This window comes from Bubalus bubalis, chromosome 19 (assembly GCF_019923935.1).
Source record: "Bubalus bubalis isolate 160015118507 breed Murrah chromosome 19, NDDB_SH_1, whole genome shotgun sequence".
Classification (NCBI taxonomy): domain Eukaryota; kingdom Metazoa; phylum Chordata; class Mammalia; order Artiodactyla; family Bovidae; genus Bubalus; species Bubalus bubalis.
The window spans coordinates 71,026,843-71,050,322 of NC_059175.1; the positions used below are offsets into that span (position 1 = coordinate 71,026,843).

The 23,480-nt window shown below is 61.3% G+C and overlaps 1 protein-coding gene across 1 annotated transcript; it reads right to left on the minus strand.

Moving 5' to 3' along the window:
* Positions 1–286: 286 nt before the first annotated feature.
* SLC6A19 (solute carrier family 6 member 19) lies at positions 287–16,480 on the minus strand. The gene is made up of 12 exons (XM_006051898.4): positions 16,146–16,480; positions 10,262–10,402; positions 9,408–9,545; positions 8,105–8,286; positions 7,663–7,773; positions 7,280–7,392; positions 5,698–5,826; positions 5,453–5,609; positions 3,713–3,917; positions 3,308–3,467; positions 2,215–2,377; positions 287–2,069 (listed from the first exon to the last, which is right to left on the minus strand). The coding sequence occupies exons 1-12, from the start codon at positions 16,345–16,347 to the stop codon at positions 1,866–1,868; spliced, it is 1,905 nt and encodes a 634-aa protein (XP_006051960.1). The 5' UTR covers positions 16,348–16,480; the 3' UTR covers positions 287–1,865.
* Between the last annotated feature and the right edge of the window lie 7,000 nt (positions 16,481–23,480).

The window sequence follows — 23,480 nt, forward strand, 5'->3', positions numbered from 1 at the left end:
TGCATGGTCCCAAACACCGGGCCCCGGAAGCAGGTCCCGCTGAGGAAGGGCAACTCAGATGGAAAGGCGTGGGAGAGGGAAGACAGTGGCGAGGCCTGGCCTCTCCCTGTGCCCCCGCCCAGGGGCCTCACCAGCAGCCCCAACATGAGGGCACTTGGCCGGGAGCCTGGGGCAATGGTGGGGGGAGGGGGCCCTCCATGCATGCAGCAGACCTGCAGTCCTGCACCAGCCCCTCAAGGCTGGGGCTCGTCTGTCTCTCATTTAGACAACACTTAGGCAAAGACTATGAAAGAGAGTGATTTATTCACACAGGCACACATGACATCCACAAAACCCAAATTTCTAACAATTTGCAAAACATCACATCTGTGAAAGAACCCGTCACCAAGAGACAAAGACGGTCCAGCCCCGCCCAGGTCACGTCCGGGAGTGTGTCTCCCCTCCACGCACCCTGGGGGTGGAGTGGAGCGGGGTGTATCTAAGGGGTCCTGAGCAGTTTTCCCAACAGGGTCAGACAGCTCTGGGAGTAGAGGAGGTGGATGCCAAGGATGCTGGCCAGGAGTCTCCCACCCACCACTCGGCCCCCTGGTCCTGCACGGAGAATCCTTGGAAAGTCCAGTTCAACATAAACTTGCAGATTCTTGCATGGAAAGTGGAGGTGACTGGTTCTTGGAAACAAACACCCAAGTTCACATAACTTCAGATGAAGCTGGACATGGCATCCCGCCCCCGCGGGAGGGAGGCGCCGACGCCGGCTTCACTGAGCAGCAACAGCTGGACAGTCCCCCTGCCCTCACAGTCCCTGACGTCGCTCGGGACGCACGGGCGGTCCTCCACCTCGGTGGCCAAGGCCAAGTTATCCTACAACCCGTCTTTTCCAACATCTGGCTAAATATTCATGCAGTTAATGTCCTCTCAAGAACGTACAAAGTGGGGGCAGGGGGTCTGCCTTAAGTCACCCGAGCTGAGTTTTATTTAACTGCTCATCTATTGCTGGCAGCCACTTGCAGGGATTAAGCAGATCAGCCTTCAGATCACACCCGGGTGTGGCCAAGACTCTGTCAGACGGGTGGGGCCCCACCGGGCTGGCCAAGTTCTGTCGAGCTCACTGGCCTCTTCTGGACGGGCCTTAGAAGGCTGCTCCTGGTCACAGGGTGAAAGCCCCGACCTCACCACAAGAATCCCAAGGTCAGAGGGGACCTTGAGAGGAAAGGGCACAGGCACCAAGACTGGCTCCCAGGGGCCGAGATGAGTGGGGCGCACGCAGCTGGCCCCACCCCACGGCAGCTGACTCTCTGGGAGCGGGTGGAGGTGGACCGCCCTCAGCTCCCAGGCCCTCGGGTGTGCTGCAAGGCAACACATGTATGTGCAAGCAAAGCCTCAGGCACGCACGCACACACATGTACACACACAGCTGTGCACACACACACAAGCATGAGCACACATGCACAATACGTAGATGCATGCACACTGGAACACACTCACACGTGTGCAAATACACTCACATACTGGCTCAGGTATACACCTGCTCACACATGTGCTCACATGCACACACACACACATCCATGTGCACACTCACACGTGTGTAACCACACCAGGAGGATGTCCCTTGTTATGCACACATGCTTACACACATCCACACATGTACACATACACTCACATATGCACACAGACACATGCAGGGACATGCCCACACACGGTAGATACCCTCTCACACTTGCACACTCACATGAACAATACACACAGACACACACGCCCACGTGTACACGCTCCCACACATGCACCCTCACATGATACACACATGTGCACACACGTGCAGCCCACTCCCTCCTCAGACACCACCCCCACCCCACGGGCTGGGCTGCCTAGGACCACAGGCCACCGTTCACTGAGGCTGCGGACAGTGAGCTGACGAGCGCCCGCTGGTCCCCTCGCCTCTGGAAGTGGTTCCTGATGAGCTTGTAGATGGCGAAGCCAGGGATGACCAGGCAGGGGACCCCAGCAACAAGGACCACCACGGCGTACACCCAGCCTGGGTACTTGATTTCCTTGGATTTGGGAAATTCCTCCTGGAGAGAGAGTGGCCTCAGGTGAGCAAACCAGGCAGCCGGGGTCTCACTCGGGGCAACGCGCCTGCCCTTCGTGATTCACTCCTGCCTCTAGAGGGAGGGGGAGCCTGCCCCCACCCACCCACCTTGGAGGCCCAGGACTCACATAGGCTGGGTCCCAAATGTTGTATGTCAGCTCCTCCCTGACCTCGATCACGAAGAAGAACAGGAAGATGGCCAGCATAAGCAGGGGGCTCACCACTCTCCACGTGGCCTGCCAGAAGATGTTGGGCTTGTGGCCAATCATGAACTCGATGTCCCTGTTGAACCTGGAAGCAGAGGCCGAGGGGCCGTTAGTCCCCGGAAGGCAGAGGGTGGCAGCCTCTCCATGCCTGGAGAGACGGCCTCTCCTCTGCGATGCTGCACTCTGACCTCTCACATCCTTCTTGGCAGACACGCCTTCTCTGGGAAGCTCCGCCATCCCACGGTGCTAGTGCCAGGCTGGACATGTGGACTCTCGTCAGAGGCCACGTCCTCCTCGGCCCCAGGCTGACACTGATGTGAAGGGCAGATCAGAGCTGCTGGGGACCGAGGACGGGAGCTGTCCGGCTCCCTGTATCAGTCTCCTTGGCAGGGCAGTGGCTCTGACCCTGGGCAGCCTCACCAGCACTCTTAGCGGTGCAGCGCTGGGGGTCTTGACAGGGCCCCCTGCATGGGCTTGTGCATTTAATCTTAATTGATTTCACCAGATCGTTTATGGAGCGGTGGTGAGTCCAAGTCCTATTAACAACACCGTGCCAATCCGTGATGCCCTGAATGACTGGCCAAGGGACGGCTGACCCTGCCACACTTGTCCGCTTGTCTTTGCCTGAGCCTCTGTCTGGCAGAGGAGCCCTGCTCAGACCCCTGGGGGCAGGCCTGGCAGTGCAGTGGGAATTGGAGTAAAACACCAGCTTCCTCCCTCCTCCAGGCAGGGTCCTGGGGAAGCCCCATCGACCCACAGCAAACGCCTGTGCACCGTCCTGCCTTCTCCCATTCGCCCCGAGACTGGCTGCCTCCTGCTGCTGCTGCCAGCGCCCTTCCCGAGGCCTGCGGGCATCTGGACGCTGCAGAGGGCGGGGTCTGCAACCCCCGTGAGCTCCATGGCCTCTCCGTTGCCCTCCCAGGCTCAGGCCACCCCCACCCCACGCCTGACAGAAGAGACACCTGAGCGGCCCTGCGCACCCCCTACCATGGGGTTCCCCGCCCCCGGCCCCTACCTGTCCACGCCGTACACATAGACCACGGAGAACATCTCGAAGAAGGCGATGACGAGCAGGGGGATGGAGCCCGCGTAGCTGTCCAGGAGAGACAGCCAGTACTGGCCGGAGTTCAGTGTGAAAATGAAGGCGATGAGGTACGTCCCCAAGCAGATGAGGCCTATGGCGGCAGAGGGTGGGGTGCCGTCACGGGCGTCTGCCCCATGCCTGCCGCAGTCCCCCTCTGGAGGCTGCGCCATGGCCTCGACCCCGCCCACAGCTTCCGCCCATAGACCCACAGACCCCGCCCACGGACCCACAGGCCACGCCCACGACCCACAGGCCACGCCCACATTGCCCACAGCCCACCCCACCCCACTCCCCTTCCGCACGGCCCCACCCACAATCTCCACAGGCCCCGCCCACCTGTAAGCAGCTCCTTGGGCCACTTCTTGGGGATGACTTTGAGGTCCTGCAGGGGCACGACCACACCCTCCATGTTGCCGAACATGGACGACAGGCCCAGACAGAAGAGCATGATGAAGAAGAGGACGGACCAGAGGGGCGCCACCGGCATCTTGGTGATGGCCTCGGTGAAGACGATGAAGGCCAGCCCGGTGCCCTCCACGCCCTGCAGGGTGGCAGGCGAGTCACCTAGGGCCCTCCGAGGTGCCCACTGGCCGGTCTGGCCCTGACACTGGACGGCTCTGCACCCGCCAGGCCGGCACCCACACAGTCATGGATGATTCAGGCCATTCTGTGGAGTGAGTGCAGCTCTTGTCTTTTAGCTCCAGGTGTATTTTAAAAGGCTGAGCTGGTTATATCGCTGGGAAGTTGACCACATTGTCTGGCGGTGGTTGGGGCCCCATGCAGCCCAGACAGAAACATTGGGCAGATGGGCGTGGACTGCCATCTGGTCGTCGGTGGGTGCCCCCACCCCACCCACAGCCGAGGCCATCACGCAAGCCGACTTCAGCGGGCCTGAGTGAGAGCTGAAACAGACCCCCTGGACGTGCGCCCACCAGTGCTCAGAGTGGCCCGCGGGGCAGGCAGTGCCATAAACGTGCTTGTGGGTGCGTAAGGATGACACTCTGCACGGAGTGGCCCACGCAGGTAAGTGAGGCCTCGGGCACTGGGCCCCCTTCTCGAGGCTCAGGGTTCCCGGGGGTTGAACCTCCACAGAGAGCCTTGAGCTCAGAGGGGCTGAATGACGAGCCAGTGGATCTGGCGGGATCCTGCAGGGCCCATGGCACCGTCACGGCATCTGCACACATTCCTGGGACACAAGGACTCAGAGAGCCATGGGGAGGTTGCAGGGGGTCGTCACAGCACTATGGAGCCCACATCGCAGAGGAGCAGTCCGGATCTAACATCCTTGTATCCGTGGGAAAGCAGAAGCCTGTCAGCACTGCCCAGGGCTGGGGGGCGGGTGCTTCTGGCCAATGGAAGACTACCAGGGGTGCAGGAGGGCATAAAATGACTGCGTAAACTCACTAACCCCCCACAAACTGAGCTTCCAGGTGAGAACCGGCACCTGAGAAGGTCGCTTTTTAAAAGGTAGGGGGATTGAGACTCGTGGTCCCTGTGACGTTCCCCAGGGAGAGCCAAGTTGGGAGGACCCTCTGCTGTGTCCACTCCTGGCAAGATGGCGCTGTCACTGGAGAAGCAGTGCCAGGCCCTCAAAAATGCTCAACACAACCCCGAAATGTTGTGCGGCTCCCAATGAGAGAATTGCAAAGCTAAGAGTAGTAGATGCCGGCCCACGAGCAATCACAGCAGATGCCGCTCGTCCTGGGGGCTGGCACTTGAGCTTGTGTGTGTCAGGGAGGGACTCCCGGGAGCCTGATGGCCACCAGTGATTTCAGAAGGACAGTGACAATGAGTCTGACCTTTGTGTAGGAGAAATTACGGTAAAAGTGGACCATGGGGTGTTTCTGTGTGTTTGGCACGAGGCCACGGGAGAGGTCAGGCCCATGGAGGGCATCTCACGGTCTCACATGCGGGGCTCATGGCCCAGTAGATGCTGGTGCCCTAGAGCCAGTGCCCGGACCCTGCGGGGCAGGATGGCCAGGGTGGGCAGCCGTGTGGCACAGGGCAGGTTTGTCCAAACTGGACTCCCAGGGGAGGCTCGGTGTCCACCCAAGGCGCCCGCTGCTGTGGCCCTACCTCTGAGAGGAAGGTGTCCATGTCGCAGGTCTGGAACTTGAGCTTGGCGTAGGCCACGGGGTCGGAGGCGTTGGACCACTGCTGCATCTCAGCAAAGTTCTCCTGCGTCACGTTGCCTTCGGGAAGATCGAACCCGTTGATGAGCGTCAGGATGTTCCTGGAAAGAGAGCGAGGCTGACACCAGTCCGGGCGGGCTCCTCGGAGGTGGAGGCCCCGCAGCTGTCGGGGCGCCGCTGGCCACTCACGTGCTGAAGCAGTCGTCGTAACGTTCGGTGGCGCGGAAGCCAATGATGGAGTAGACCACGGTGGCCGCATACACGGACGTGAAGCCGTTGATCAGAGACACGATGACCGAGTCCATCTCGCAGTTGTTGCTGTGGACAGAAGCGGCGTTGGTGAGGACAGGCTAGGGGGCGCGGTGTCCACACAGCCAGCCCACGTCGGCACAGGTGGTCAGAGCTGTGTCTTGGGCCAGCCGGACAGGCTGAGCCACCGCTGGGCAGGGAGTGGGGAGGGCTCGCCGGGCACCAGGTGACGGCCCCCATGCCTGCTGCAGCCTGCAGGCTCCTCGGTGCCCCCGCGCCCTGGGGACCCTGGAGCCGGGGCTGAAGATGCTGGTGTTCAGGTCTCTGCTCGGCCAGCGTCTGCTCTGGGCTCAGGAGGTGGTGCATCAGCGCTACTCACGCACGACAGCCTGGACCTTCCAACCACCAGCCACAGAGGCCTCGAAGAGGCAGCCTGGGCCGGGTGCCCCCATCCCCAGGCCTGGACGCCTCCCTCCCTCTCCTTACCCCCTCTCTGCCCCCACAGACGCTGCCCCCAGCCCACCCCAGGCCTTCATGGCTGAGGACACCCCATCTCCATCCACCTCGACACCTAAAGCCTCCCTCAGCTCGGTGCATGACCCCTGACTTCCCATCCGCTGAGGCACCATCCTTCCAGGTGCCTCTGTCAAGAACCCCCAGGGAAACGCAAATCAGACCCCAGTGAGGGCCTTCCCTGGTGGTGCAGTGGATGGGAGCCTGCCTGCCAACGCAGGGGGACACAGGTTTGATTCCTGGTCTGGGAAGATCGTGCAGGTCGCAGAGCAACCAAGACTGTGGACCACAACAAGAGAAGACACCCTTCGCTGCAACTGGGGAAAGCCCACACAAAGCAACGAAGACTCAGGCAGGCAAAAAAAGAAATTGTTACAAAAAAACAAACACGAGGCTCAGTGAGCCGCCACGCCCTCCCCTGTGGCCGGAACCCAAGCATCTGAGAGTGACAGGCACGGACCAGGGCGGGGAGGGCCCAGCGCTCCCACACGCCCTACAGGGACTGCAGAGGGGAAGCAGCTCCTCAGACGCTTAGACCTGGAGCCGCCACGAAGCCCAGGGCCCCCCGCCTTGGGGCACACGCACGGGGAACGAAAACAGGTGCTCACGGAGCTGGAGCACAGACGTTCTCAGCAGCCAGAGAGTGGGCACGGCCCAGCGAGGCCCGGCTGCAGGCCAAGGTCAAGCCGGCCTCAGGAGAGAGACGGACATGCAGGCCAAGGACGCCTCAGCCTCGGGAGAGAGACGGACACGCAGGCCATGGCACGGGGGGCCGGGGGCCGGCTGCAGCTGCTCCCCACAGCTCCTGAGAACGCCTTCAGCTGGGAGCCGGCCTGCCTGCCTCTAGCCCCATCGCCCATGATCCGGGAGACTCGGAGCCTCAGCTCTGGCGAGTGCCCACCCACCTCCAGCCTCACAGCTGGTCCGAGGGGGAGACTGGGGCTCTGCGCGCCAGGTGCCTGGAGGAGCATCCCCCCGCCCCCATGGGACCCCCATCCGGCATACTCACTGGACAGGGTTGTAGCTGGAGAAGGAGATGAGGCCCCCGAAGGCCAGGGAGAAGGAGTAGAAGACTTGGGCCCCTGCGTCCAGCCAGGTGACCGGGTTGGCCAGCTCCGTGACCTGCGGCCAAACAGAGACCCTCAGCCGCGCACTACGGGATGTGGGGGGATCCCAGGAGGGGCGTCCAAGGAGGGGACAGGAGCTGGGAGGCCAGATGACAGCTGAGGCCACCAAGCAGAGGCCAGAAGGAAACGACCCTAAGGCGACAGCTGGTGGCCCTGTGGCCTGAGCCACACGCGAGCTGGCACGCGCTGCCCTCGCAGGCCCGGCCGGTGTCCAGGGACCAGCAGGGTCGCGGAGGCCAGGGGTGGGCGGGAAGCCTAGACTCACATTGGGCGTGAAGAGGAAGACGATGCCGTTGGTGGCTCCCTTCAGCGTCAGGCCCCGGATGAGAAAGATGGTCAGGACGACGTAGGGCAGCGTGGATGTGATGTACACGGCCTGGGGGAGGCGGCAGCTGTTGGGGGGCAGGGCTGGGGGCCCACCGCGAGGAGGAGGGCTGAGCCCCGGACCGTGCCCCTTCCTCCCGCATCCTGGGCCCCGCCTCCCTCTCTGGTCTCCGTGTCCTCTCGTCACCATGGTCACCGTTTAGCTCCCACCACCCAGACGGGCACCACCGTCGCTCCCGCCTGCGGCTTCTGAAGCGTGTGTTTGGGAGCCGTCTGGTCCAGCACTGAATCTGGGGCGCTGCCCAGACAGGCGGCGGGCAGGGGCCGAACCCTGAGAGCTGCTAAAGGGGCCCCCGGTCCCCCGGAGGCCCACAGCCTCGCACCTTCCCTGTGGTCTCGATGCCCCGGATGGTGCACACGTAGAGCACGCTCCAGGCACACGTCAGGGCCAGCAGGATCCACCACTGCACGGAGCCCGAGTCATCGATGGAGGTGGAGATGTTGAGGGTCTCGCGGTACCAGAAGTAGTCCACAGAGGAGCTGCGGGCACACTCGTCCACGTAACCTGACACCGCAGCACACCAGTGAGGGCCATGGAGAGCATGGGCCCAGGACACTGACAGACGCCAGGACGCACTACACACGTGTGTGCACACCACATGGACATACCCAACAGACAGCATCACAATGAACTCACACATGTGTGTGCACACCACATGGACATACCCAACAGACAGCATCACAATGAACTCACACACGTGTGTGCACACCACATGGACATACCCAACAGACAGCATCACAATGAACTCACACACGTGTGTGCACACCACATGGACATACCCAACAGACAGCATCACAATGAACTCACACATGTGTGTGCACACCACATGGACATACCCAACAGACAGCATCACAATGAACTCACACATGTGTGTGCACACCCACACCCACACACACGCAACAAACAGCATACACAACGTACTTACACGTGTGCACACACCCACACTCAACAGACAGCATGCACCACATACACGTGTGTGCACACACACAGAGACACACCAACAGCATGCACAACATGCGTGTACATGTGTGCACACACAGGCACACTTTTGTGCACTCGTGTGCCCACGAACGTACTTGTAGACACACATAAGCATGCACACACCAAACAGACTTGCATGTATACTCACGTGCAGACACGTGCACACACTTGTGCACACAGGGAGCGTGTGCACCGGGCTCTGACTACCTGTCCCCTCCCCCAACCCTGCCCCCGGCAGGCACAGACCGAGGGCTTAGCTGGGAGTCAGTGCCCTGGTCACGACACGCAGTCATTCAGGAGGTCACCAGTCTTTGGAGTCTCACGCCAGAGCCCACACTGGGTGGCTGTGTTCAGCCTCACACACTCTTTCTGCTCAAGACCTAGCAGCCCAGGGTCCTGGTTGCCCCCTGGGCTCAGGGACCCCAGTGAGACTCTGCCAAGGCAGGAGTGGTCTAATCCTGGCAGACCCTCCTACCCCACCCCGGCCCACATCCCCTGCAGGGCCCTGGGTGCAACAGGGAGGCCATGCCCCTTTCTGTGCTCGCGTTTTTGCTAAACTTGGGTGACAACCATGTGGATGTTAGAGATTCAGGAGGCGCTGCTCACGGGCCAGCTCCGCCCCCACCAGCCCACCCAGGGCTCACCTGTCTGGTTGGCATTGAGCGGACACTGGCTCCAGGGCAGGGGCTCCTGGAAGGAGTTGAAGAAGTACCACATGACCCAGGCGATGATGGTGTTGTAATAGAGGCCCACCATGAAGGACACGAACATGGACGCGATGCCTGGGGGAGAGGGGACGTCAGTGCTCGGGTGGGGGGTCACTGCTGGGGTGGGGTTCACTGCTAGGATGGGAGGTCCCTGCTGGAGTGGAGGTAGTGCTCGGGTCGGGGGGTCACTGCTGGGGTGGAGGGTCACTTCTGGAGGCGGGGGTCACTTCTAGGATGGGGGGTCACTGCTGGAGTGGGGGTCACTACTGTGGAGGGGGTCATGGCTGGGATGGGGCACTGCTGGAGTATGGGGGTGCCAGGGTGGGGATAACGACTAGGGTGGGCAGTCACTGCTGGGGTAGGGGATCACTGCTGGGATGGGGGTGCTGGTCACTGGAAGGGGGTCACTGTGGAATGAAGGGTGAGTGCTGGAGTAAAGGCAATCTCTGGGGGGCCCTCTTGGCCCACTGAGTGTGGGTGAACAAAAGGGTCCCTGACCTCAGGAAGGCGCCCCTGCCGTCAGCGTCCCTCCTAGTCCCTGCTCTGGGCAGGAAGTGGGGGGCTCTGCTCTCCCCCTGTATCTGCCCCCACTGGGCCTTGTGTTCCCTGGGGACCCAGGACAGCCTCTCCAGCCCACACCCCCCCCCAACAGAGTCTAAGGAAGGGGTGGCAACAGCCTCAGGGTGGGAGCCGTGGAGCCCGGGGCCATCTCCTCCCTGAAAGGTAGAGGGAAGAGGGGGCAGTGTGTGCTGCCAGCCCGGACCCCAGGCTGAGCCTGGGCATGGACGCACCTACGCCCTTGAGGGCTGGGTGGATGGCGCTCCAGACGCCCACGCTGCCCTTGCGCAGCCGCTGCCCGATGGCGAACTCCAGGTGCAGCAGCGGGATCCCCTCCAGGACCAGCAGGATGAGGAACGGAATCATGAACGCTCCTGCGGGGGCCGGAGGGGCGTGGTCAGGGCAGTCACGTGACTAAGGACCTCGCCCTTGACCACGCCCTTGACGGTCATTTGCAGGGGAGCTTGTGCCTTCTCCTCGAGGTGGCCGGCTCATCCGCGGTCCCCACAGGACGCTGCCTGCCCCCCAGTCCCTGGAGCGCTAGGATGGCGTTCGCCTGTGGGAGGAGTCCAGGGAGGGGCACGCGCCAGGGTAGGCTCCCTGGGGGTGTGGACCCACAGCATCCGCAGTGGAAGGTGGGGAAGGCATAAAGGCCAGGAGCTCAGAAGCCGGCCCAGACCCCGCGCAGAAAGGGGTCTGCATCTGAGCTCTGGGGACCCCGCTCTGGGCCAGGGAGCAGTTGGACCTGGGGTCTGTGTCCGCCCTCGCTGATGGGTCCCAGGGCCTGGCCTGGCCCCAAGCAGGGGGCCCGTGAACACCTGCCTTCATGGTGCTCGTGGGCCCACCATCCCAGACCCCTGAAGGGGTGAGCCCCCTCCTGCTGCTCCATCCTCGGCCCCAGTCCGTGGTTTTACCAGCTGCCCGGGCTCCTCCCCCTGACCTGGGCTCTGGGGGAACCAGGGGGAGGCAGCCCGTCCAGTGCACCCGGCCTGGCCCCGTGCTGAGCCGAGTGCAGTCCTGCTGATATTAGCACGGCCGCGGTTACCAAAGGTCGCAGGCTGTAGTCGGCAGGCAGCTCGGGAGCTGAAACTGGCCGATAAGGATTGGAAACACTTGCTTCAGGGCTTAAGAGTGTGTTCAGGTCCAGTCTGAGGGGGCCTCGTGGTCGGGCTCCCTGGTTACCGGGACCGCCAGCAGTGGCCTGGGACGCCCGCCCTGAGGTCCCTGCTCTGTCCTGGGGTCCAGCGCAGCCTGCCGTGGGTTGAGGTCCCCCCTCTGTCCTGGGGTCCGGCGCAGCCTGCCAAGGAGTGAGGTCCCTGCCTCCGTCCCAGGGTCCCGCGTGGCCTGCCATGGGCTGAGGTCCCCCCCTCTGTCCCGGGGTCTGGTGCGGGCTGCCGAGGAGTGAGATACCCCCCTCACCCCAGTTTGTGCAGCCCCGTCTCCCTGCCCTCCTCTGCTCACCTCCCCTCATCCTCTCCGCCCCGCCTCCACCTCCCGACACACACGTTCTCTGCTCCCCCTCAAAGGGCTTAGATCCTTCACTTGTGCCTGCTTCTCTCCCAGATGCCAGCCAGGCCGCAGCCTTCCCACCATGGCCTCCTGGGCAGTGTGAGTGTCAGACCTGAGCTTGAGGTCCCCACTGGCGTGGCACTGTGTATACATGTGTGTACATGTGTGTGAATCAATGTGTACGTGCATGTGTCTATCCACACGTGTGTGTGTGTATCCATGTGTATGTGACTGAGTGCATATATGTGAGCATGTGGGTGCCTCCACATGTATCCAGACACTTGGTGTAAGCGTGACATGCGTGTATGAGTGTGCATGTGTGTCCTTGTGTATGTATGGGTGTGCATGGGTGTGCACAGGTAAAAGTGAGTGTGTGTGTAGGTGTGTTTGAGTGTGTCCATGTGTACTCTTATGCCTGAGTGTGTGTGTGTGTGTGTTGAGGGGAACCTGGAGCACATGGGCAGGGGGCTCCCAGTCTCTGCACCCGGCTCCCCTCTTGGCTCCTGGGCTAATCCCTTGGCCTTTTCTCCTCCTCCTCCGTCTGCCTCTGGGCCCCAGGGCCAGCGGCGCTTTCTCCCACCCGTGGACTGGCCTCAGTCCCCACGCCAGGAAGCTGCAGGGCCACTGGCCGCATGCCTGGCCGCCCACCTGGGGCTCCAGGCACAAGCTTCTTCCAGGGCTGGTGCTGTGTGGGGCGGGGGGCAGTGTGCCGAGGGTCAGCAGACGAGGGTGTGGGCTGGGACGCAAGGAAAGGCACCAGGAATGGGCCCCCCCAGGCCAGACCCCTCGATGGAGGGGAGCCAGCAGCCTGGGGTCTGGGGCTCGGCCAGCTGCGGGCTCAGCGCCCGTCCCTCTGTCCGTGGAGGTAAAGGTGAAGTAAGGTTTGCCTCTCTGAGGTTCTCAGGAGCTGGATTTGAAAACCTGTTGGGCAAAACCACCAAGAAGAAAACAAGTTCCCCATCCTGTCCCTTCCTCTCATGATGCCACTTTCCCCCCTGGACTCCCTGCTCCTTCACCACCATTGGGAAACTCCTATGCATCCTTGAAAACCCCACTCAGACAGCCCCTCCTCCAGGAAGCCTCCTCTGCTCCCCGTGGTCCCCGCACCTACACCAGCCCCCCAGCCACCCCCACAAGCTCCTCCAGGACTGGAGGCTCAGCTTCTACAGAGGCGGGGAGGGTGGGGCCAGGGCACGTCCACCACAGCCCCCAAAGGTGGGCTGGGCCCAGCGAGCCCTTCATGTGCCCACGTCGTGAGGCCCGCCTGGTGGGCACCCCCAGCCCTGGCAGCACCAACCGGAGGCCCCTCCCCTCCCCAGGGATGGGCGGCTCTTGGCTCCCTTTGGGGGTTGGGTCTTCCATTTGTGAACTGACCCCTCTGCTGCAGGGGCGGGAATGGGGGTGTCAAACAGAGGGGCGGGGCGGGCTGCAGGTCTTAGGAGGCAGGAAAGCCACAGAGTGCCCGGCGGCCAGCGGGTTCCAAAGGTCCCGGGAGACGAGAGTGGAGACCATCAGCTCCAGGAAGGACGTGTGTGCAGAGAGACGCGGGGGCAGGAGTTCCAGGAACTCGGGAAGCGAGGCAGGGGAGGGGAGGGGGGCGAGGGCCTCGAGAGCCCCCCGGGGCGCAGGGTCAGGTGGGGCACCATTCCGCCTCGGGGTCTCCAAGGCTTTTGTGACCACAGACCCTCAGCGGCTTCCAGGAGGGAAGCCCAGTGGAAACAGAGGCTGCTGCCCGCCCCTCCCCCTGCCCCACAGCGGACAGGAGCTGAGGGGGCCTTCTTGCTCCCATGGCCGGGCTCCCCGGGACACTGCCCGCTTCCCCAGATACCCTGGAGGGCCGCGGACCCCTCTTCCACTTCCCCAAAGCACAGGGGAGGACCGCCATCTGCCCTCGCCCGTGGCCTCCCTGGCACCCCCGCCCCACTGCCGTCAGTCAGGACTCGGGCTGCTAGGCTGTGGAGCCGGCCCTGGGAGGCGGGGGGCAAAGCTGAGTGGCAGGTCCTGCCTCCCCTGGTCCTCCCTGCTGGCGGCCGGGACCCGGTCCTTGCAGGTCTGTGGGGGCTCAGCTGGCCTCCAGGTGACAGGCACCAGGATCCCCCGCACCAGGGGACTCCAGAGCCCGTGGCGCTGCCCAGAGGGCCTGGGGGTGGGGAGGAGGCCTGAGGCTGGCCCAGCGTCTACAGTCATGACCCCTGGGCCCCAAGCTTCCGAGGGCCCTGCTCAGCAGGGTCCCCGGGGCAGCGCCCAGCCCGTGTGCCCCTGAGCACTCGCTGGATGGTCAGAGGGGTGCCGTGCTCGGGAGGACAGAGCCGGGCGGGGAGTGGAGGCGCCCCCAGGTGGGCGCCCCTCCTAGGGCTCGGGAGGGCAGGGTGGGGGTGCCATGCTGGGGAGGACAGAGCCGGGTGGGGAGTGGAGGCTCCCCCAGGTGGGCACCCCTCCTGGCTCTCGGGGTCGGAGAGCTGAGCCAGCAGCTGGCCTGCAGACCCCAGCCTCGTCCTCAGAGCGGCGGACCGCAGCGTGCACACTGCCTGCTGACCGGACTTACAAGCAAGTGTGCAGACCCTGGCACAGTGGCCCGACGGGGCGCTCACCCAGGGACACAGGAAGAAAGGCGCGTGCAGGCCTGGGGGCGGGCCCAGCGAGGGGCCCAGAGGACGAGAAGGACATCCCTGGTCCACGGGGGGCCGGGTGCGAGAGCCAGGGGAGGGCCCCACCTCCCTGAGCCCAGGGAGGCAGCAGCCGGTCCTCCTCAAACCCAAGTGAGCTGAGACCTACGCTCCGTCCTGCCCCCAGGCCCGTCCGCGTCCGCCTCCGCCTCCCCTCCGGGAGCAAACCTGCCTTTAGGGGCCAGCTCCTTCAGCCTCACAGGCCCGGCCGCCTGCCCGGTGCAGACCCCGGGGGAACGCAGACGCCGGGGAAGCACAGACGCCGGGGGAGCACGGGAGGGCGGCCAGCCTGCGGGCAGCGGGGCATAGCGCCTGCTCGCCAGGCTCCCGCTCGCTCGGGGGACCATGATGACCCCATGATCAGGGTCACGCAACGTGCACACAGCTGCTCACGGCCACACTCACAGCAAACACCACAATGCCGCTGACGGTCGAGCCTAAATCGTGGGTCTTCATCGTGGCTCTCTCTGCTTTTTTGTATAGACTTTTTTTTTTCCCCATAATATGAAGTTAAAAATAAAGCAAAAGATCATTTACTTTTTTGAATTACCCAAAACTCCTGGAAATAATTGGAAACTAACTAAGCTTTTGCCAAACCAGAACAGATGGGCAGGGGTGGGAGGCCCCCTAAGACCCTCAAAGGCTGGCTCCTCAAGCCACACAGCTGCTCCCCTCCCCACGGCTAGGGCCTCGGGAATGGGAGCGTCACCCTGACGAGTCAGCAGCCACACCCGCCTTGGTCTCAGGGATGGTCTCCTGGGCGTGGAGGGCGGGCCACTGGGCTCCCAGCCCACGAGCTGGCTCAGAGGACAGTGGACAGGCCTCCTGAGGGATGGGGGTACCAGGGGCGGGGTCCTGACCCACCTAAGGGCTGCGGCGTCCCCCTCCCCCAAGCTGGGGGGCAGTGTTCAGCCAGCAGCATCCTCCCAGGCCCCCCCCCCAGGCTCCCAGTCAGGGTACATCTGGCCTCCTGGGGGTCTGATCTCATGGTGTATGCTCCGGTCAACCTCTGGGAAGACCCCTAATCTGCTTCTAGCATGTTCCCCCTGGGAGTCCCTCCCCAGCTCTGGGGTCCAGCCCCCTCTTCTCAGGGGCCAGCGACGGGCCTTCACCCACCAGCAGGGTCAGCCCGGAGCAGCCACCAAGTCCCACGAGCAGGGGAGCAGCCAGGCCCTCCTCCTGGTGCCCGAGTCGGGGACCCTCCACCAGGACGGCCCCCGAGGAGATGTGACAGCAAGTTGCGGAGGGAGGGGCAGCGGCCTCCCTGAAGGCCCCTGGACACAGGCTGCGACTCAGGCTGCGGCCCCGACCTCCTGGGCTGCATGGGCCCCAGCCCCAGAGGTGGCAGCCTCAGCCCAGGAAGCGCCAGCTGGCCCAGAGGTTCCAACAACACACCCTCCCTGCCAGGCAGCTGAGCCCTTGGCGATTCAGGGGGGTTGCCGGGGGGACTCAGGACAGCCCCTTCCACCTGCTCCTCCGGAGGACAAGCACGTCACAGAGCCACAGGGAGCCCGCAGTTTCTCCACATGAGAACTGACTTGTGCCGCCCAAGGAAGGGGTCAAGAGCCCCCAGAGCCAGGAGCATCCCCAGGCCTCCTCCCTGCATCCAGCTCCCCTGGCTGGTGCGGGGCCAGAGGGGACCATGGGGTGACCTCTGTCCCTGCAGCCCCCACACACCCGGAGGGCAGGTGGAGGGATGGGGCTGTGGGGACCCAGGTCCAGAGCGTCCCGGGTCAGAGCAGGTCTGGGGTCAAGGCAGGGCTCCTGGGTCCTGGAGGGCCTGGTCCGCCTCACCCCACATGACCCGGGATGCACGGGGCTGGGCACCGGTGCCCCAGGAGGCCACGGAGGGTGTCCCTGCCGGCCCGTGCTCTGGGCGGGGCCCCAGCCCCGGGTGGGCCGCGGCCGCGGGGGTCATCCTGCCCGCCTGCCACCCGCCTACCTCCGCCGTGGCTCTGGCACAGGTAGGGGAAGCGCCACACGTTGCCCAGGCCCACGCAGAAGCCCACGCAGGTCAGCATGTACTGCGCCTTGTTGTCCCACTTGGGCCGCGAGCTGCTCTCCTCCCGCTCGATGCGCTCCAGCTCGCCCAGCGATGGGATCCGGGCCTCCAGGCCAGGGTTGGGCAGCGCCAGCCTCACCATGGTGGTCCGGGCGGGTCTGCGAGCTCAGCGAGTGGCCACCGGCCAGAGCCCTGGGGCTTTATAGGAAACCTTTGGCACCTCACCCCAGCACCTGGGCCGAAAGGAAGCGTCAGCAGATCCCAAGGGCGAGGCTGCCAGACTGTTAATGCCTTATCTGCAGAGGCGCCTGGACCCTCCACCAGCCAGGCGGCCGTCAGCTCCGCCCCTGTGCAAACGGGACCCACGGCTCAGGTGAGCCTGGCCCCCACCGCCCCCTGCCCACACCGAACACGGAGGGGGGCAGAGACACCCGACAGTAAGATGCTACCTGGCTCTGCAGGATGCAGGAGCCTGCCCACCACACCTCCCCTCATGGTACGCACACGGGACGCTCCAGGGGCAGAGACCCCCGACGGCCAGATGGTAGATGCTGCCCGGCCCCTCTGGGCTCTGCGCCGCTCCTCAGGGAGTGCGGCTTCAGCTGGGGGGCCTCCAGGCGGGGCCCTTGTCCCTGTGGGGTCCCCCCCGGGGGCTCAGAGCCATCGCCCTGCCGTCTCCCGTGCCCATCCGCCAGGAGGTGGGGCTTCTGTCCCTTCACTAGGAGCCTGAGCTGGGCACTGGGTCAGGGCGGGAAGCAGGGTTCCCACCCACTGAGCGCAGCGGTCCGGCCAGGAGGCTCAGGGGACGTCTGCGCGTCCAGAGAGCCGGGCGACCCTCTCGGGTGACCAAGGGGGTCACGGGAAGGTGGCCCCACCTGGCCTCCCAGCTGGGGCCACAAGAGGAGGCCCCACGGGGCTCCATCTAAGCCAGCCCCGGACCAGCCCTGCTGCCCACCCCCACGCCACTCCACGGATCACGCTGACATTCCCGGAATAGCTCATCCAGGGAAGCCGGGTGGGGATCATGGAGGGGGCGGTCAGGACCCTGACCTTTACCCCCAGGATGGGGGAGGCAAGTCTGAGGAGCGTGGAGGCCCGAAGAAAGAGACCAGATACGCTCCCAGGGACATCTGGTTCCTGGACGGACGCAGACTGCAGGGCTGGGCCGGCAGGGGAGACAGAGAGAGAGATAGTGAGAGAGAGACAGAGAGACACAGAGAGACAGAGAGACACAGAGAGACAGAGACAGAGAGAGAGAGAGAAAGAGAGATGGAGGGAGACAGAGGCAGAGAGACAGAGACAGAGAGACAGAGATGGAGGGACAGACAGAGACAGACAGAGACACAGAGAGAGACATAAAGAGAGACAGAGAGACAGAGACAGAGAGACAGAGACAGAGACAGAGAGACGGGGGGAGAGAGAGAGACAGACAGAGACGGTGCGAGAGACAGACAGAGACCCAGAGGCAGAGAGGGAGACAGAAATGCAGACATAGGGACAGGGTCAGAGCTGCTGGCAGGAGGTGGGGTGCAGGCCTCCCAAGCTCCAGGCATGGAACCTCCACCAGCTCCCAAGACTCGAGGGCCAAAGGCCTCTGGTCCCGCTCACCTCGCCCCCCTCCAGCCGAGGCGCCTCCTGCTCCCCCCGGAGCCGGCCCACCCCCTGAAGCAGGCGCCGGCCCCGGCCCATGCCCCCCTGGCAGCACCCCCCGGGATCAGGACTCGGGGCTCAGTCCTTCGGCTCCCGGCTCGCGTCCTCCGTCCTGTATCCACTCGCCTCTCCCGGCTCTTCACTCACGTTCGCTCCAACGACTTTTATCACAAAACAAACATGTGCTCGATAAGGAAAGTCAGAGACTTCACCCCAGGAGCTTTCTCCTTATTCTACACAGTTTTCTAAGCGTGAGTGACACAGACTCACCCATGACGTGAAAACGTGCGTGATTTTTACTTAACATTATGTCTTGAGAGTGTTCCTTTCATTAAACTAATGAAACGTTTTTAAGCTTAAAATTAGATTTGTTTTACTGTTTACGCTTTGTGAAATGTTCCTTTCAAACACTGACAGGGAACGTCCCACGTGCCCTGTCTGCTGTGCCCACTGCTGCAGAAGCGTCCCCTGATGCGGCCCATCTCCACCGTTTGCAGTCTGTCCTCATAACTACCGCTGTGGTGTGTATGTGAACACGTGTCTTTTGTTATTGACTGACACGTTGGTGACTCTTCATAAAGCGGGCACATCCATGGAGCCACCACCCAGATGAAGAGTGAGAACGTGGGGCTTCCCTGGAGCAAGCAGGAGCCGCAGCTACCGAAGCCCCCGCACCTCAGACTCCGCGCTCCTCAGCAGGAGATGCCGCCAGGAGAAAGCGCCACCACCAGAGCGAGGCCCATGGCCAGCCACGGAGACCCAGAGCAGCCAGTAATAAATAAATGCATTATTTAAAAAGAGAGAGACAGAGCATCCCCACTCCCAGAGGCCCTGCCCCTCCCCAGCACCGTCCGTCTGTCTATCCCCCTGCTGTTCTGACGGCACAGCTGGGTCTGCTCCCGGGATCAGTGAGGCCCCCGGGATCTCCCAGCCCAGCCATCTCCCAGCAGGAAGGGCCTGGTCTGTCCACCCATCCGTCTTCCCGCTGCAGGACAGCCCCGAAGCCCCTGTCCACCTCCTGGTGCCCTCAGGGAGGTACCCGCAGGCGGACGGCGCCTCCTGGGCGGCACAGGGCCCAGCCGCAGAAGATGCTGCCGGACCGCATTCAAGGGGACCGAGCCAGTTACCTCCCAGCCGGCTGGGAATGCTCCACACACACAGTCACCACTGGCCTTTGTGCCCTGTGGCCACGGGGACCCTGCTGGCCCAAAGCGCGTGCTGGCTTTAACCTGCGACACCGCTGTCCTCCCATGAAGCCCACTCGGGTGTCCTTCCATCTGGGATGCTGGCCCTCCCTCTGACCTCCAGGACGCGGCCCTGCTCTCTGGGTCTCGGGGCCCCACGAGCCTCTTCCCTCGCACTCCGGGTGCCGGGGATGAGAAGCCCTCCCTACAGTGCTGCCCCACATGCCTGCCTTTAAAGGACCTTTTCCCCCTCAAGTTCGTGAAGACATCCTCATGTTTAGTCCGGGAGCGTTCAAGTTAAGTCAACAATCCTCGCGGAGTTGCCCCATGTTGCCTAAGGCAGCCTTCAGCGGGCCAGGAGTCCTTCCTGGGGGAGGGGGTGGCCGGGCTCCGTTGCTCACAGCGCCTCCCTGTCCTGCCTCCTGCAGAGCCGGCTTTGCCACAGGCGTCCGTCAGTCTTTTTGTCCACCGTCTTCTCCAGGACTCACAGCCTTCATCTCTGAAGCTTTATCACAGGTCTCATGCCTCCCGACCGTGTTCTTTAAGGACACATACGTTGTGGAGCAAGCTTTTAAGTCTCCACAGAAAAGCTGCTGGAATTGTGATTCAAGTGCATTCAATCTATAGCGCGGTTTAAATGGGATCTTAACAATATAGGGTTTTCAAACCATGAGTGTAGCTCACCCTCCATGAGTGTAGGTCTTTTTTCTCTCAATACTGTTTCATAGATTAAAAATTTTTTTTATTTTTCAGCTACACCTCGTGGCTTACAGGGTCTTTAGTTCCCTTACCAGGGCTTAAACTGCACCCTCAGCAGTGAAAGTGCAGACTCCTAACCACTGGGCCACCAGGGAAGTCCCCGTTTTAGTGTGTGTGTGTGTGTGTGTGTAGTTCATGGAGGTCTTCCGTCACATTTCTTCTTGCATCTGACTTTTTTGGACGCTCTTATGAATAATATTGTTCTTAATGTTTATCTTCTCATTGTATATTGCTAATACACATAACAACACAATTCTCTGTTGTCCCCTTCTTCTCCTGCCTTCAAGCCTTCCCAGCAGCAGGGTCTTTTCTAATGAGTTGGCTCTTCACATCAGGTGGCCCAAGTATGGGAGCTTCAGCATCAGACCTTCCAGTGAATATTCAGGGTTGATTTCCTTTAGGATTAACTGATTTGATCTCCTTGCTGCCCAAGGGACTCTCAAGAGTCTTCTCCAACACCACAGTTCAAAAGCATCAATTCTTCAGTGCTCAGCTTTCTTTATGGTCCAACTCTCACATCCATACATGACCACTGGAAAAACCATAGCTCTGACTAGACGGACCTTTGTCGGCAAAGTGATGCCTCTGCTTTTTAACACGCTGTCTAGGTTTGTCATGCTTTCCTTCCAAGGAGCAAGCGTCTTTTAATTTCATGGCTGCAGTCACCATCTGCAGTAATTTTGGAGCCCAAGAAAATTAAATTTGTTATTGCTTCTACTTTTTCCCTTTCTATTTGCCATGAAATGATGGGACCAGATGCCATGATCTTCATTTTCTGAATGTTGAGTTTTAAGCCAGCTTTTCCACTGTCCTCTTTCACTTTCATCAATAAGTTCTTTAGTTCCTCTTCACTTTCTTCCATTAGAGTGCTATTATCTGCATATCTGAGGTTGCTAGTATTTCTTGCAGCAATCTTGATTCCAGCTTGTGCTTCATCCAGCCTGGCATTTTGCATAATGCACTCTGCATATAAGTTAAATAAGCAGGGTGGCAATATACAACCTTGACGTACTCCTTTCCCAATTTTGAACCAGTCCAGCTGTTCCATGTGTGGTTCTAACTGTTGTTTCTTGTCCTGCATACAGGTTTCTCAGGAGACAGATAAGGTGGTCTGGTATTCCCATCTGTTTAAGAATTTTCCACAGTTTGTTGTGATCCACATAGTCAAAGGCTTTATCTTTGCCTTTCACTTTTTAAAAATACAGTTGAAAGGACCAGATGGCTTATTGAAGCATTTATAAGTGGATTCCATCCTTGATTAATTTTGTTTTTTCTATCAGATTTTATCTCAGTAGGGCTGGCAGCCAGCTTCATATTTTCCTCAGATTCCTGTTAAGAGGTTGCCCCAGACTTCAAACCCTCAGAAAATGAGCCGAGCGGTGCCGCTTTCCTGGGCCGTTGGGGATGGTGGCCCTAGGCCCGGACAGCAGGGCCAGGACAGACCCGAGCACGCGTGAATCCTGTCCCCCGGCCACCCCGGCTGCGCCTGCCTCCGGGACCAGAGGCGGGTGGGGCCCCACGGCCTGCTGGTGTTCCAGACGGCCACCTTTGCCTCCTGGGGCGGGGTGCTCTGGAACGGCTGGTCACAGGGCCCGAGTTACTGAGTCGCGGTCTCAGGGCCCAGGGACCTTTGATGCTTCTCCATGCCGTCCCCCACTTCACCCCAGCCCCGGGCTGGAGTCTTGAGCCCCCAGCAGAGCTCACTGGGTTCGCGCCAGCCTCCCCCGCCGCCCCCCACCCCCCACCTGAGACCCTCTCCCTCTGTGTCCGTGTTTGTTCTGCCTTAGTCTCCTCTCGGAAAATGGAGCCGGGTCACCGCAGGAGAGGGAGGGACAGAGAACGGTCCTGCGTCTGGTGACCGGTGACAGCCGGCACGCTCCCCCGCCCCCGCCGGAAGGGCCCCGCCCCACGCCCTGCTCCCGAGCGGGACTCGCGGGCGCATCCCCGGCCCCGCCCCGCCCCGCCCCGGGTCCAGAGGAGCTCGGGGATGCTGGCTCTGCGCTCTCCCCTCTCCCCGGCCCCGCCGGCCAGAGGCCAGAGTCCCCTGGAGCCCCACTCCCGCTGCGCCTATTTGTTTACTGCCGGCTTATCTAGAGAACTGATTGTTACCAACCTGGGTCTTTGAGGAAATAACCCCAGATAAGCAGGGAGGATGCAGTGCGATTCTGCCTTTGTTGTGGTAACAGCTGCCCTCACGGCCCAGCGGGGAGCAGTGGTGGCGGGGGTGGGGTGGGGTGGGGTGGGAAGTCTCCGGGGGGCCAGGTCCACCCCCTGAGCCCTCCGACCTACTTTGTGTGGTTGGAAAAAGCAGACGAGGCATTAGCTGAATGCTCTAAAGAAGTCTTGTCAGGTCGATAGTAATATGAGCACATTTTTATTTTTATAACGTGATTACTGTAGCGGAAATGTGCAATGTAATTTGGAAAATGCAGGACAATTTCAAGACATGGGTAAAAAGCATTCATGATTTCACCATCCATAGACGGTTTTCAAAAGCTAACTTAGCACTTTTCTTCTGATGTGCATGCGTGTACACATATGTGCATATACACACATGATAAGTATATTATACGTACAATCAGGCTCAGACAGTAAAGAATCTGCCCACAATCTGGGAGACCTGGGTTCAATCCCTGGGTTGGGGAGATCCCCTGGAGGAGGAAATGGCAACCCACTCCAGTATTCTTGCCTGGAGAAACCCCATTTACACAGGAGCCTGGGGGGCTACAGTTCGTGGGGTCGCAGAGAATCAGACATGACTGAGCGACCGAGCACACAGCACACATGCTTACAGTGATCACCATTTTGTATTTTCCAGTTAGCATACTCTTTTCCCACACTGCAAAACTCACACTGCCCAGAAGCCCCCATGTACGGACATATTAGAGTGTTTAGAACCCCTTTTTCTACTGTTGGGCAGTTCTGTTGCTCCAGCTTTTAGTTATTGTTAATCTTGCAGCAGTAAGCATCTTTGTTCAAAACCACCTCCCCCATCTTGAAATCCTGGGACAGATTTTTCTAGAAGTGACTTGTCAGGTTGAAGGGTACGAAACTTGCTTTCTGGAAAGACCTCCGCACAGCAGTGTGGGTCTCCCTTGCCTTGAGGTGCTAGGCATCATTTTAACCTTTGCCAACTGAATCAGGAGTTGGTATCTCGCAGGGTCCATTTGTGTGTCTGAGTCCTGGCTGAATTAACATTTTTCATGTCTCTTTGCTGTTGGAGAGTTTTCCTTATGCTAAACTAAAACAATAAATAGTCATGCCACACCGGCCACAAGAGCAAGGTGAGCTTGGTCAACTGGGGGCAAGTCGGGAGCCAGGGAGAGGACCGTCTTTTTATAGGGAGATGGGGAGGTGGGCGGGGCCTTAACACAAGTAGTCCATTGGAGGAGGCTGGGGCTTCTCATTGGCTAAGCTGTTGCCAGGCGGGAGAGGATCTTTTCTCCTCCTGCTGGTGATGGTGCAGTGGTGCAACTTCCAGCGCTGATGCAGGCAGTCACTTCCTGCTGGTGGCTGTACCCACTGCGTCCCTCTTCCCTGCTGCCCAGGCTCCCTCCAGGCTTCCCACCTGCCTGTCCCTCCACCGGGGACAAGGACTCCACCAGCCTCTCCTAGGGGCTGGGCTGCAGGAGCCTCCGAGGGTCTGGGGTGGGGGTGGGGGGGTGGGGGCTCCTCACATCCA

Coding starts and splice junctions, on each gene's coding strand:
- SLC6A19 (XM_006051898.4), bottom strand. CDS start 16,347: ATGGTGAGGCTGGCGCTGCCCAACCCTGGCCTGGAGGCCCGGATCCCA. Junction 10,403..16,145: donor GTGCCAGAGCCACGGCGGAG/GTAGGCGGGTGG, acceptor CGGCCCCCGCAG/GAGCGTTCATGATTCCGTTC. Junction 7,393..7,662: donor TCTTCCTCTTCACGCCCAAT/GTGAGTCTAGGC, acceptor GTTTGGCCGCAG/GTCACGGAGCTGGCCAACCC.